Source organism: Hyla sarda, chromosome 1, assembly GCF_029499605.1.
Source record: "Hyla sarda isolate aHylSar1 chromosome 1, aHylSar1.hap1, whole genome shotgun sequence".
NCBI lineage: Eukaryota > Metazoa > Chordata > Amphibia > Anura > Hylidae > Hyla > Hyla sarda.
The window spans coordinates 216166147-216181859 of record NC_079189.1 but is presented as its reverse complement, the minus strand read 5'-3'; the positions used below and the strand labels follow the sequence as shown (position 1 = coordinate 216181859).

General features: G+C 40.6%; 1 protein-coding gene across 2 annotated transcripts in view; it reads left to right on the top strand.

Moving 5' to 3' along the window:
* LOC130363670 (17-beta-hydroxysteroid dehydrogenase 13-like) overlaps nucleotides 1-15713 on the top strand; it is a 77950-nt gene that overhangs the window by 18405 nt on the left and 43832 nt on the right. For both annotated transcript variants that reach the window (XM_056568728.1, XM_056568729.1), the window contains exon 2: nucleotides 2306-2547. In XM_056568728.1, coding sequence (XP_056424703.1) covers nucleotides 2338-2547 — 210 coding nt within the window. In that variant the 5' untranslated portion in view covers nucleotides 2306-2337. The remainder of the gene's footprint in view (nucleotides 1-2305; nucleotides 2548-15713) is intronic.

Below are 15713 nucleotides of genomic sequence, written 5' to 3'. Positions count from 1 at the left end.
TTTGAGCGTATACCATATATGAGATGATGGCCCAGAGTACACCGAAGTATCCCAAGCCTGCCTATCTGTATTATCTGTTTTTCTGGCTTAGGTATGCCTTAGCAACTGTCTGTGCACTATTAGTTTAAAGGTTAATGAACTGATATATTGATAAATGTCACTAGATGTCCCGAAGGGATAAGTCTCCTGATGACGGCAGGGACCTGCCGAACCATGTAGAGGGGGGCACATTTTAAGCAATTTTTAAACAGTGTGGTTCGCACATTACTTGGGGACTGCAGCCCCTGGAAATAATTTTGTTTCTCATTATAACATTTTATCTTGTGATATTAATAATAAACAAAAAAATGCAAATGGTGGAGAAACATAGTCGCACATCCACCATTTGTATTTTGATCTACTTGCTTCTCAGCATAATTTCAAAAACTAAGAGGTTGTTAGTATACATTTTGATCAAAAAGTACAAGCCCACTCGCCACGTCAAGGCCAACTAGTCAGAAAGGGTCCCTAACACTGGCATAGCACCAAGCGGCGACCACCGCCTCTGACACCATGCCTACAGGGGGAACGACCCAGTGGCCAGGCAGCCCCACTGCTGCCCGACCAAGCCCCCGGCCTTGGGCCACACCATGCCACAGACAAAGCATCACAGAAACGATGGCCACCACAGAGCAACACACCAGTAGTGTATTATGTATTTATTATGTATTAATAATAAAAGTTCAGTTTTAAGGGAAGTTCTTTTACGGGGAGTTTAGTTCCCTGGGCTGCGGCCCTGGGTTTTTGTGATTATATCATATACTAGCTGAGGACACGGCGTTGCCCGATTTTTCTTTCCCAATCCTTGTTGCAGAGGAAAATCAACAAAGGAGGAACCTATCCCGTCCTCCTATCCATTCCTCATATCCCGACATCATATCCTGTCCTCATATCCTGACCTCATATCCTGTCCTCATATCCTGACCTCATATCCTGTCCTCATATCCTGACCTCATATCCTGTCCTCATATCCTGTCCTCATACCTCGTCCTTATGTCCCGTCCTCATATCCTGTCCTTTACATACATTTCCTGTAGATTTGCATGGGACTTTAAACCAAAAACCCTGACCCTCACAAATGGGGGTAGTTAAGGGTTAAATTAACTATCCTATATTTTAAGTGGACATATAAGTAACATGTTACCAAGTATTATCGAAATATCTCCAGCCGTTTGGAAGTTATGCAGTAACATATATTTCCCATAGACTTGTATGGGACTTTAAACATAAACTCCGCCCCTGGCAAATGGGGGTGAGTAAGGGTTAAGTCACCTATCCTATGTTTGTTGTTGACATATAAGTAACATGTGTGCCAAGTTTCATGTTAATATATTTAGCCGTTTGGACGTGATGCTGGAACATACACACATACACACATATTGAGTTTTATATAGATAAATAGATAAGTAGCAGTATAGTATAAAAAAAATGTGAAAACATGCAAACACAATTCTTTCCTAATAAATAATGTTTATTAAACATACACCCCAAAACAACATGTAGGGCCCTGTTGACATGTGTGTCAAAGGTGCCATTAGGAGCTTTTATCTCAATTCCCGTCAAACATCCTGGACACAATAGCACAGCATTAAACACCATTTTATCCAGTAAATGGCATCGTAAATCTTACGCACCCCGTGTGTTTCTGTCATTTGGTTTATCTATCCCCACTGTCTTATTTGTTGTTCTGTCCCTATAAAGGAGCAGAACAATGGAAATGCCTATGTGTGATATCCTCATAACCATAACAATGTAGATAATACGTTTATTTAAAAAAATATACGGGTAACAGAGTACAAGTGAATGGCTAAGTTTCCACTTGTTTTTTTTTCTGGCAGTTTTTGGATATCTGCCACTGCAGTTTTTGAGCCAAAGCCAGAAGTGTATTCAAAAGGAATGGGAAAAATAAGGGAAGGACTTACACTTCTCCTCCCTTATGGATCCATTTCTGACTTTGGCTCAAAAACTGCCCGAGAAAAAACCAAATGGAAACTTAGCCAAAGACTTATAAACAAACAAAGCCTCATATCGCTCAACATGCAAATAAAGGTTATTTGCATGTTATAAAAGTAAAACTGTATTCTTTGTGACCCCAAGACCAAAATTGGCCTAATCCTTCAAAGACAAAAAAAGGTGATTGAAATTGTCACATAATATCCATATCTGTAAAGAAGAGCACTGTATCTACAGACAAGCATTCAAAGAGTTAACTGTAGAGAGGCAAGCCTCAGGACTGTGACGTAACTGAGCTTTCTCTTCTGTGTAGCACAGCAAACGTCTCTTTCTACATTCGGGATAATGAATATTATTGTAGAAATCCTTCTGCTGCTTCTCACCATCATCTACTCATACTTGGAGTGTCTGGTGAAGCTATTTATTCCTGTGAAAAGAAAATCAGTGAGTGGAGAAATAGTCCTCATCACGGGGGCTGGTAATGGCATAGGAAGGGTTACAGCTACAGAGTTTGCTAAGCTTCACAGCATCTTGGTGTTATGGGATATTAATAAGGTAAGATACAGAGTACAGGTAAGCTGTAACAGGACTACAAATCCCAGTATATCTTGTCCTGTTGAATATATAGTTACATTAGAACGTGAATTTTAGGACGGAGATATATAGACTTTCTCTAGAAGAATAAAACACATGGTTAATATTCACTGTACTCCTATTCACTGTTTGTTCATGTTCTTACACAGTCAATAAGCACTTTGATAATACCTCAGCAGTGTGCACTGTTGCCTTGCAACCAGGTTCGGATTTGTCCAAGGTAACAAAACAATGCACTGAGTTTATCCCCTTGGGGACTGAGGGTTTTTCCGTTTTTGCACTTTCATTTTTGTATTGTATTTGTATTAATTGGACTTTTTGATCGCTTTTTATTAATTTTTCATGATATAAAAAGTGACAAAAAATATGTTATTTGGGATTTTGGAATTTTTCTTGCGCGTACGCCATTGACCGTGTGGTTTAATTAACGATATATTTTTATAATTCAGTCATTTCCGCACGTGGTGATACCACATGATTATTTTTATTTACACTTTTTTTTTTTTAAATGGGAAAAGAGGGGTTATTCAAACTTTTATTAGGGAAGGGGTTAAATGATCTTTATTAACTTTTTTTTCACTTATTTTTTTTGCAGTGTTATAGCTCCCATAGGGGGCTATAACACTGCACAAACTGATCTTTTACATTGATCAATGGTTTCTCATAAGAAACCATTGATCAATTATTCTGTCGCTTGACTGCTCATGCCTGGATCTCAGGCATTGAGCAGTAATTCAGCGATTGGACACCAGGAGGCAGGTAGGAGGACCCTCCTCGTGTCCCACAACTGTTCGGGACGCCGTGATTTCGCCGCGGCGATCCCGAACAGCCCCCTGAGCTAACCGGCAGCAGTTTAGTTTCACTTTAGATGCAGCGATCAACTTTGAACGCTGCGTCAAAAGGGTGAATAGCGCGCGGCACCGCGATCAGTGCCGCGCGCTATTAGCCACAACGGCCGGGCCTGACCCTCTATGACACGGGGCCACGCCGTGGCCCCGTGTCATAGAGGGTCAGGCCCGGCCGTTGTGGCTAATAGCGCGCGGCACTGATCGCGGTGCCGCGCGCTATTCACCCTTTTGACGCGGCGTTCAAAGTTGATCGCTGCATCTAAAGTGAAACTAAACTGCTTTATAGAGAGGGAGTGGGCATCCCCAACAGGTTATATGTTCTCCCTATAAATGCAAGGGTCTTTTTACTCTGGTTTCCTCCCACATACCAAAAATGTACCGCAAGGTTAAGATGGGATTTAGATTGTTTATTTTGCTTATATACTATACACACACACACACACATCTATGCAATTGTGGCCAATTCTACTACAATTTTGTTTAGTACATCGGACCTACTACCCATGACAAGTGTCACTTAATAGTGCTGTTATAAAAGTCGTGCTGCAAATTGTGGACATTATCTGAAACACTTAAAAACAAAAGATTTATAAATATCATTGAAACATAGTTGCCCAGATTTATCAATATTCCTAAAACTCAAACATCCTGGTTTTGCCCTATAGTAACCAATATCCTAATGAGCTCATATCCTAATGAGCTCGTGTTAAATGAAAGCTGAACTGTGAGCAAGGTAAATTTTTTCTAAATATGCCCCTTATGAAATGTAAAAAGGTACAGTAAAGCCCCAAAGTATTCTTGGATTGTCATATTATAGTTTCATACAACTTGAAGGCAATATACCCAAGTGACTGATCTTCATCTATGTGTGCACTGCATAGCACACATTGGCTGTTTTACAAGAACCTGCAGTCTAGAGTCCATTCAGTGTTTTTAAACAGCTCTATTCTGCATGGGAAAAAAATGGGTCAAATGCCATTCCTTAAAGTGTACCTGTCATTATTAAAAACTTTTGACATGTCCTACCCCTACCTAGCACTAGACCACAACTGATCAAAACTTTTGATATGTCTTTACAACATAGTATACATTTCTTTAAATGACAGTGCCAATTTAACCCCTTAACGACCGTAAATGTACGTCCTGGTTTGGCGGGACTTCCCGCACCAGGACGCATATTTACGTCCTGTGTATGACCGCGAGCATCGGAACGTTACTCGCGTCATACACGGCAGGTTGCGGCTGCTAGTAGCGATCGCGCGGATGTCCGCCATTAACCCCTCAGATGCCATGATCAATACAGATCACGGCATCTGCGGCAGTGCGGTACTTTGAATGGATGATCGGATCGCCTGCCGCGGTGATCTGATCATCCAGCATGGCGGCCGGAGGTCCCCTCACCTGGCTCCGGCTGTCTCCCGGGGTCTTCTACTCAGGTCTGAGATCGAGCAGACCAGAGCAGAAGATCACCGATAATTCTGATCAGTGCTGTGTCCTATACATAGCACTGAACAGTATTAGCAATCAAAGGATTGCTATAGATAGTCCCCTATGGGGACATAAAAAGTGTAAAATAAAAGTGGAAACATTTTAAAATAAAAAGTAAAAAAAATGTGAAAAATCCCCTCCCCTAATAAAAATGAAAAATTGTCAGTTTTTCCCATTTTACCCCCAAAAAGCTATTTTTTTTTTTAAATAAACATATTTGGTATCGCCACATGCATAAATGTCCGTACTATCAAAATATAATGTTAATTATCCCGTATGGTGAATGGTGTAAACGTAATTTTTTCTTTTAAAAGTCCCAAAAAAATTATAAAAAATTATCTAAAAGTTTTATATATGCAAATGTGGTATTGATAAAAAGTACAGATGACGGCACAAAAAACGAGCCCTCATACCGCCCTATATATGGAAAAATAAAAAAGTTATAGGTGGTCAAAATAGGGCAATTTTAGATTACTGATTTTGTACAAAAAGTTTTAGATTTTTTTTAAGCAGTACAAAAATATAAAAGTATCTAGCCATGGGTATCATTTTAATCATATTGACCCACAGAATAAAGAACACATGTCATGTTTACCCTAAAGTGTACAGTGTGACAACAAAACCCTCCAAAATGCGCAAAATTGTGGTTTTCATAAAAATTTCCTCCCTAAAATTTTTTCGGGGGGTTCGCATACATTATATGGTAAAATGAGAGGTTTCATTACAAAGTACAATTGTTCATGCAAAAAACAAGCCCTTATATGGGTCTGTAGATGGAAATATAAAGGAGTTATGGATTTTAGAATGCGAGGAGAAAAAAACGAAAACGCAAAAATAAAATTTGCCTGGTCCTTAAGGTGAAAATGGGCTTGGTCCTTAAGGGGTTAATGCACAGAATGAAAAAAAAAAAAAAGCAGATCCCTTGTCTCTCCGTTTAAGAGAGCTTTGCAATAGTCATATATACCCACAATAGTTGCACAAAGAATACATGAGCAGTTTATGGACACTGAATGGACTCTAGACTGCAGGTTATTGTAAAAGTCAATTTGTGCTATGAAGTACCAGATACAGGTGAAAGATCAGACACTGGGAATTTGACTTTCCTTAGCTTCTCTGCTGCTTTCTTGAAAAACAACCAATAGTAAAGTTCAAGGTGCTGATAATAACAACATACTAGAGAATGGAAGCTATGATAATCCTTAGTGGCAATGTTCTCTAGGTTTATGCTGTCTTTTTTGAGGGTAGCATAAAGTAGGTGACAGAGATCCTGATTCCGATGATTTATTATTTACACCACAGATTTTATAAAATGATCATTTATCTCCTGCACTGCCTCTAACTCACCAGTTGATTGACCCTAGAGAATCATTATGCTATCCATAGCACCACAGGGCTTTTGTTTAAAGACAAATAGAATTCTTTAAAGCAGACTGCATAAAAACAACTAAATCAACACACTTCTTGTCATGTTGGAAACCGGTTTTAGAAAGACCTCATAAACAAGTAGGGAGGCCTATTGTATATAAGTGACTATTAGTAAATCAAGGCTAATGATAATATTGTATAAGTCAGTATGGAAATGTAATGCTGAATATTGTGCTCACTACCAGACAACTTTCAAAAATCATTAGCACCTAATGTGACTGGAAAATCATACGCCTTTAGTCCCCCAATACTGCCAGTCCCACCACTACAGTTATCCCCATTGGGTTTTGCTTACATGGCTGCAGCAATCACTCGCCTCAGCAGTTTTGAGCCATACACTTCTGAGGTAGTGGTTGGGTATACGGACACATCATTGCTGCAGTCAGGCAAACAAAATCTTCTAAAGGGAGTGGCATAGCAGTGCTCAGTGTGGCGGAAAATTTAATTAGTGAGCACAGCCTCCTTTGATTTTTACTCATCAGTGGACATATGTTGTATCTTGTAAAACCCCTTTCATGAAACTCATATTAGATGTGTGGTGGCCACGGGTGAGGTCCGCAGCCACCGCTACTTGGTTCTTGAGGGTATTAACCCAGGGTCGGATGGTATTAACCCTTAATGTCACGTGACGTCACTGTAGTCTTGGTATCTCCCGGGGTACTACAGGTCTGGGGAACTCCGTCTCCCCACAGGCTAGCAAGGAAAGAATTGACTCCACACTAGGTTGCAGTTTAACGGAGGCTTTACTAACTTGAAGATAGGTGGTACAATCTCCACAGCGCTCAACCAAAGTCTCCCAAAGGTTTAACAGACAGTCTCTAGAGGACCACACAGCTTGCAGTGCCTGGCCTTGATATTGCATATATGCGTGGCTCTTACAGCCAGACAAGGAGTTTTAGGCCTGCGCTATATTAGGCTTGAGATTAAAGTCACTTACTAAAGTGTCGGTAGATTTGTGGCTTTTCGACGGAAGATAATGAATTGTCCTTTAGGAATTCTCTGATCAAGGCTGAAGTAAAGGCTTGATATTTCTCCACTCTGTACTCTGACTGAAATGAGTTGCTGTTTCTTCACTTTGAAACTCAACTTCTCTTTACACTTTAACTCTCCAGAACTCCTGACCTCCACCTCTGAACACCACTGACTTGCTGAACTGCTGACCCCTACTCTGCACTACACAGGAAATGCCACCCCTTATGAGGGAAGGCTAAACTAAAGCCCATTGGCCAGGCAGCTGTGGATCATAGAGTTGTCTGTCTCTCCTTTGAGATTAACAATAAAGTTACATACAAGTAATAACATAATACCTTACACAAAAGTTTAGTCTAGCCCTCAGTCCTCCACTCTCACATACCCTGACTGAACATGAGGTTGCTAGGTAACATACTTAAAGCTACAGATACCTAATAACAGATTATTAAGTTATAACAGTGCAAATACATATTAGAAATGGTTGAGTCCCTGCAGGGGAGCCCCCAGGACACTGGAGGTCTCAATCTGACAGGGCCTACAATACCTTGACACAATATAGCTGTACTGGGACACCACAGATGCATAAGTGTTTGTTAAAAGAGATGTTAGAGTCTCTTTTAGAAGAAATTAGACATAGTAACATGGCGAGTTTAAAAGACAATAGTTTCCCAAGTGGATCTATATTTAAGTAATGGAGGTCTTCGAAATTTGATACCTTTTATTATTTTGCATATTCGTGTATGTTTCCCTATAGGTAAAGAGTTATAGGGAAACATGGTAAAAGGATATGGCAGAACGATAGACATTGATGGTTCGATAGGCCTTACCTGAATCTAAAGAATGGAAGAAAATGTATTACTTGGTTTAAAGGTGCCTGTACAAGATCCAATGCCCGTTGGAAGCACCAATTAGACAAAATCTTCCAATCTAATCCATAAGCTGATCTGGTACCTGGGGCCTATGCATCAGAGAGGATGTCTCTAAGTGACTGAGAAATTGCGAGGTCAGGTTCTGATTTCCGGAAAAGGAACCAAGCTACTAGGGATAGGAGACCCAAAATGATGAGCGGCTGAGGGTTCCCTGACGGATCTAAAAGTAATGAGTGATGATTCGGAAGAATGCGAGGGAAGCCTATGGACATCCCCAAGAGTTGAGGAAACCATGTCTAAGTTGGCCTTATTGGAGTTATCAAAATCAAAGTGGATTTCTAGATTCTGGTCAAGAGGAGTGTTCACGGTATCAGGGCAAATGGTGGAAATTTTGGGGGCCAAATCTGAAGTATTGCATCTGTGCCCTGTGATTCCGGATATAGACGCCAACTGTAAAAATGAGGAAGTTGGCGGTTCAGTCTGGATGCAAATAGATCTCATTGAATGGGACCCCATATGTAATTGAGTTGATTGAAAATAAGTGGATCTAGTTTCCAATCACTGTTGTCGGTTAAAAAACAAGAGTTCCAATCCGCTATGGAGTTCGATACCCCCGGGAGATATTCTGCTTTCAAGATAATATCTCTGTCCAGACAAAAATGCAAAAATTCTTTTGCGATGTTGGTTAACATTTTTGATCTGGTGCCTCCTAACCAATTGATAGATTGTACTGCAGAAACATTGTCCATCTGCAGAAGAATACAACAATGAGTTTGATCCTTGGTGAAACTTTTGAGGGCAAAGAAACCTGCTAACAGTTCTAGACAATTTATATGTAATATGGATGCCTGTTCGGATCATTTCCCTCCTGTGGAAAGGGAACCGCACCGAGAGCCCCAACCTAGACGGCTGGCATCTGATTATATAATCAAATCTGGAATGGGATTGACTATAGCTTTCCCATTCCAAGACTGTATATGACGGAGCTACCAAAGGAGTTCTTCCTTGGTTTCTGGATTAAGAGCAATCTCGTCTGAATATTCTAGCCCTCCTCTCAAGTGTTGAGCCTTAAGACGTTGAAGAGCTTAATAATGGTGAGGTGCAGGAAAAATCGCTTGAATGGAAGAAGAGAGACCTACAATACCATGAGGAAACCTAAAAAATCTATTATGAATTTATCACAATTTATCATGAAACACAGATTTGATAAAAGGGATATAGCCCATTGAGCATGCAATTGTATTAGTGATTCGGCCATGAGTAAAACATCGTTTAAATAGATGATTAAACGTACTACTTTCGCCCTCAGAACAGCTATCACTGGTTTTAACAGTTTTGTAAAGCATCATGGGGCAAATTGCCATTTTTGAACATAAAAATTGGTGGTATGGATGTGAAAAAGGGCGCATAGGCACGTGAGATAGGCATCTTTTGAGAACCATCTTGACCAGCCAATCGTCTTGTAATAACAAATCTCTTAAGAGGTGCATGCATTCCATTTTGAAATGATGGTATAGAACACAGTTGTTCAATATTTTTAAATTTATGACTGGCCTGTGACCACCGTCTTTCTTTTTCACTAGAAAAAGGTTGCTAAGAAAACCTGGAACAAATACTAAGAATACAGAAATTGCTAAGAATACAGGAACCTGAAAATGTTCTCCTTTGGAACATAGTTCCTTGATTTCTAATTGAATAAGGTCACAGTCTGTGTTGGAAAAAATAATTGGATGAGGTTCCTGAGTCTGTACAGGTGGAGTTATAAACTATCTGATAACCTAGAAATGAATTTAGAATCCACGCATCTGATGTAATCATGGACCAGGCGAAAAAATTAGCTATTCTTCCCCCTAAGGGTATGTGAGAAGAAGGTGGGAGAAGTGTACTCACCTGCAGCAGGTCTTGATCTTGAGAAGCCTTTCTGGCCTCTAGCCCTCCAAGGGCGACCTCTGGTTGGGAAGAAAGGAATGGTGTGATATGATGTACCTGGTACAGAGAAGACATCTGAATGGATAGGTTGGGAGCCTCTGTAGAGAATTCTTTCTTGGGGTTGCCGGCTGGGAAACCGGTCCAGTCGTTTCCCAGCCCTTCCACAAATATGCCCCTGAAATACTTTCTTAAGGGACGTTTGGGCTTTGTCCAAAGATGAAAACAGGCCCACATACTTATTGATCTCCTTTATGTAGGAGTCTCCAAATAGGTGATTATCAGATGAAGGACCAGATTCTGAATTGTCCAAATAAACCAAATGAGGGTCCAATTTCATAAAGGATAGATCTTTTTATCTCCATATATAGTGCCACATTGACGTTACCGAACAGATATAGGGCACGTTGAGCCCAATCTTGTAGAATTTCGAGATCCATAGGATTCCTTGATGAGGAAGCTTCCTCTGTAAGATCCAATATCTTGGTCAAAGGACCAAGTAGATCCAGAAACTTGTCCTGAACCAATCTAAAAGAATGGTCCACTACCTTCTTTGGATTTTTTCCTGATTTGGTCAGATATCGGACCAAAGTCAGGTCCAAATCAGGGGTGCTGGATAGTTTGTTGGGAAGGGTAGGTCTGGGACACTCTGACTTGAGTTTTCTATGAGCTGCTTTATCTAGGGTTTTTTTTTCACCTGGGAACAGACATACTTAGCCACTTTGGGATGAGGAACTCATTCTCCCGATCGTGGGTGTTTTATATGCCCGGGATCGAAATATGCGTTCCCCACGCTGTCTAGCAACAGAGGCTCAGAAGGAGTTTCCTCTTCAAAATCAATATCCTCATGAGATGTCCTCATACTCAGAATCTCTGTCAGATTCAGAAATATCAATATTATCCTCAGAAGAGGATTGCTGAGGAGAAATAAGAGATTGCCTTCTTTTTGGAAGAGGCTGTGGATGCCCGCTAACAATATGCTTCCTCAGGGGCTGTGATGCCCAGATTAAATGCATCTAGAATTGAAGATTTTCCTATACTTGGTGAAGGAAAATATAGATTTTATTAAAGACAAAACGCGAGTATTATGCTTTTTAAACCTCTTTTACTTACTCAGCAGCAAAAGAAAAATACATATATAAGATGATATGTATGAGAAAAACTTTAAACGTAAGGTATAGCGTAGCCAAACATGCTACCTTTCACATTAACCAATAGTAACACAGGATACATAATAAAGGTGACAGTTTGTATAATATCTTCCTCTTCTTTTTCTGCGAAGGTAGTAGAAGTATGATAAGGAAAAAACAAGTCCGATAACATAACAGGGATTTCCTGGAAAGAACATCCTTGAACATGGGCAGCTTGTTAGGCTGGACTAGTAAGTGACATAGTATGAGTTCTTGAAACGTAGGTCTCTGAGAAGGAATCCATGCCCATTGGAGAAACTTCATCCCATAACAGAAGTGTCGTCTGGAAAGATGTCATCTTAGACAGCTGTGAAATAAATTAGAAATGTTATAGGGATGGGATATAAGGGAGGGATAATACTCGCGTTTTGTCTTTAATAAAATCTATATTTTCCTTCACCAAGGATAGGAAAATCTTCAATTTTATAACAAGACAAAACGCTCCTATTATGCTTGTTTAAAGCTAGAGTAATAAATATATACATCTAAGGACATAAGTATAAATCTACAATAAAACCATAGAAACGTGAGAATCAGGTCTAAAGTAGAATGTTTTGAATGTAGAGTCCGAAGACCAATTGGCAGCTTTGATTATATCAGAGAGGGAAGCACCTGATTGAAACATTTTTGTGGAAGATGCACCTCTAGTAGAATGGGCCGTGAATGTTGAAGTGTCAATACCTGCCATGGTCATGGTAAGTTTAACCCAACGAGCTAAGGTGGTGGAAGAAACAGCATTGTGAGGTTTACAATAGGATATAAGTAACTGAGAGGAATAGGCAGAACGTAAAGATTCAGTCTTAGATTCATAAGAACGTAAACAACGAACCACACAGAGTTTAGGGTGATGAGGAAAAAACGGATAAAATACCGACTGTAAGTTGGTTTTGGTATGACGATAAACGGTAAATATGACCCCATCTGGAGAATATTGTCTTCTAGAGACATCAAGGGCTCTAACATCAGAGATGCGTTTGATAGAAATGATGCACAAAAGAACTGTAAGTTTAAAGGAAAGCAATTTAAGAGAGAGAAAATCATTGTCTTCCCAAGAAGTAAAAAGATTTAATACAAGATTAACGTCCCAAGTAGAGTTATATCTTGGTAAGGGAGGGCGACGAAAACGGATGCCCTTTAACAGTCTGCAAACGAGAGGATGTTTACCAACAGGGATAGAGTCAATGAGAGAATGTTTAGCAGAAATGGTGGATCTATATACATTTATGGTCCTGTAGGCTTTGCCGGAATCAAAGGAAGCGGAAAGGAAATTTAAGATGTTGGAAATAGATGTTTGTAAGGGATCCAAGTCCCATTGAGAGCACCAATGAAGCCAAATTTTCCAGGCTGATCTGTAAGCAGATTTGGTGCCTAGAGCCCAAGCGTCTGATAAGAGTTCTCTAGTTGTGAGAGAAAATGGTGAGAGTGATCTGGACTGCCTGAAATTAGACAAGCAATTAGGACTAATTGATCCGAGAGAATTAGAGGATGAGAGTTGCCAAGAGGATCCAACAGTAGATCCGGAAGGGATGGAAGGATTCGTGGGTAATCTATTAATAGTGGAAGAAGTTGAGGGAACCATGACTGAGTTGGCCACCAGGGAAGAATTGTGACCATAGTAGATTTCCGAATTGATACTTGAAGAAGAAGTCTTGGAATTAGGTTGAAGGGAGGAAATGCATAGAGAGTTTCTGGAGGCCAAAATTGTAGGAATGCGTCTGACCCTAGAGCATCCGGGTCTGGTCTCCAACTGAAAAATTGAGGAATTTGACGATTCAGTCGAGAAGCGAACATGTCTAATTGGAGGGGGCCCCATAATTGATCGATTGTCCGGAATATGGAAAGATGAAGTTTCCAGTCGCTGAAATCCGTGAGAAAGCGAGAGTTCCAATCCGCTATGGAGTTGGAAATTCCTGGAAGGTATTCCGCTTTCAAAATGATATGCCTGTCTAGACAGAAATGCCAAAAATCTTTGGCAATATCGGCAAGGGACTTGGAATTCGTTCCGCCCAAATGATTTATATATTGGACTGCGGAGATATTGTCCATGCGAAGTAAGACACAGCAGTGAGATGAATTCTTGACAAAACTCTTTAGAGCGAAGGACCCAGCTAAAAGTTCTAAGCAGTTGATGTGTAGCTGGGATTCGGAAGGAGACCATTTCCCTCCAGTAGAGAGGGAGCCGCAGCGAGCTCCCCAACCTGAGAGACTTGCGTCCGATTCTATTATAATATCCGGGTTCGGATGAAAAATGTTTTTTCCATTCCAAGTTTGGATATGGGAGAGCCACCAAAGAAGTTCTTCTTTGGCGTCCTGCGATAAACGAATCTCGTCCGAGTATCCCAGGCCATCCCTCAAATGCTGGATCTTCAATCGCTGAAGAGCTCGATAATGAAGAGGGGCTGGAAAGATAGCTTGAATCGAAGCTGATAGAAGACCCACTATTCGAGCAATGGATCTCAGAGAGATAAGATCTTTCTGGAGAATTTGGCGAATTTCTTTCCGAATAGTTTTTAATTTCTTGGGTGGTAGACTCAGAGTAGTTGACTGAGTGTTTATTAAGAAACCCAGAAACTCCAATTCTTGGGACAGAGTTAATATAGATTTTTTGAAATTTATCAGAAAACCCAAATTGGATAGGAGAGATAAAGTCCAGTCCCTGTGTGTGAGAAGAAGGGATGGAGATTGTGCCATGAGAAGTATGTCGTCGCGGTAAATGATGAGGCGTACCCCTCGACTTCTTAAAAGTGCTACAATCGGTTTTAGAAGTTTTGTGAAGCACCATGGGGCCGAAGATAGGCCGAATGGAAGGCAAGTGAATTGCCATATCTGATTGTTCCATGGAAATTGAAGAAATGGTTGGGATGAAGGATGAATTGGGATAGTCAGATAAGCATCCTTCAGATCGATTTTTATTAACCAATCGTTTTTTAGTAATAGGTCTCTTAGGAGGTGTATACCTTCCATTTTGAAATGTCTGTACACAACAAAATTGTTGAGTAGTCGTAAATTGATTACAGGTCTGTGACCTCCGTCTTTTTTGCTTACTAGAAATAGGTTGCTGAGAAAACTCACATGAGTTTGTTGGATGGGTATAATAGCTGCCTTCGTAATAAGGTCTTTTACCTCTGTATCTATCAGGAATTGATCTGATTTTGAAAATTGGATTGGATGAGGTGGATTGTATTGAATAGGAGGGGATACAAAGTCTATGTGGAAGCCTGAAACTGTATTCAGGATCCAGGAGTCTGATGTAATCGTACTCCAATTGTTCAAAAAATGCATGATCCTTCCGCCCAATGGAATGTTGTGGAAAGAAAATGGAAGACTTACCTGAAGAAGGTCTTGCTCTTGGGATTCCACGTTGACCTCTGGGGTGCCAGGTTCTGGCTCTATAGGGGAAAAAAGGAGTGGGGTTTGGGGGTTGAGTGGGGTAGAACGGTTGGGGGGGGGTTGGTATTGTTGGAAGGAGCCTCTCTGTCTAGCCGGGATGTAACGGCCGGAAAATCGGCTCCTGCCTTTTCCGGCCCTGGTAAAAACTCTATTGGAGAATACCTTTTTTAGGGAAGATTGAGCTTTGGTAATTGAGGAGAACATGCCAACATACTTCCCCATCTGTTGAATGAAATCATCCCCAAATAACATCCCTTCAGTGGGATTAGAGGGTTCATTAGAGGCTAAATTGGAAAGTTGGGGGTCAATCTTCATTAGAATCGCTCTTTTGCGTTCTGTAGTCAGCGCCGTATTAGCGTTTCCAAGGAAACATACAGCTCGCTGAGCCCAGCCCCGGAGGACTTCAATATTAATAGGCTTAGAAGTAGAAGCAGACTCCTCAACTAAGTCCAAAATTTTTGATAATGGGCCTAATAGATCAAGGAGTTTGTCTTGGCAGGATTTAAAACTCCTGTCAATTCCTTTTTTCGGGTTTTTACCCGTTTTCATTAAAAACTTGTTTAGAATTGGGTCAATTTCAGGTGTTACAGAAGAACAATGGGGAAGAGTGGGGCGAGGGCATTCGGCTTTCATCTTATTTCTAGTAGACCTATCAAGTGCTTTATTGATTCTGGCTGTCATGAATTGTGCTATTAGTGAATTAGGTAACCATTCACCTGACCGGGGATGACGGATCAGGGATGGATCAAAATAAGCTGCATCCTGTTCGGATGGAGCAAAATCTTCCTGTATGACAGGGTCTTCAATAATTTCTCCACTCTCTTGTGAGAGGTATTCACTTTCCTCAGAGAGATCATCCTGAGGATCAGAAGAACCATCTGACTCAATTTCAATGAAAGAGTCCGTTTTTTGCCGCTTCGTGGATTTTTGAGCCCTTAAGTTATGTTCTTCCTCACGGGCTGAGGGTACAATATGTGTCTCGGGGACACAGGTCATGTGGCTAGTAGTAGGAGCATCAA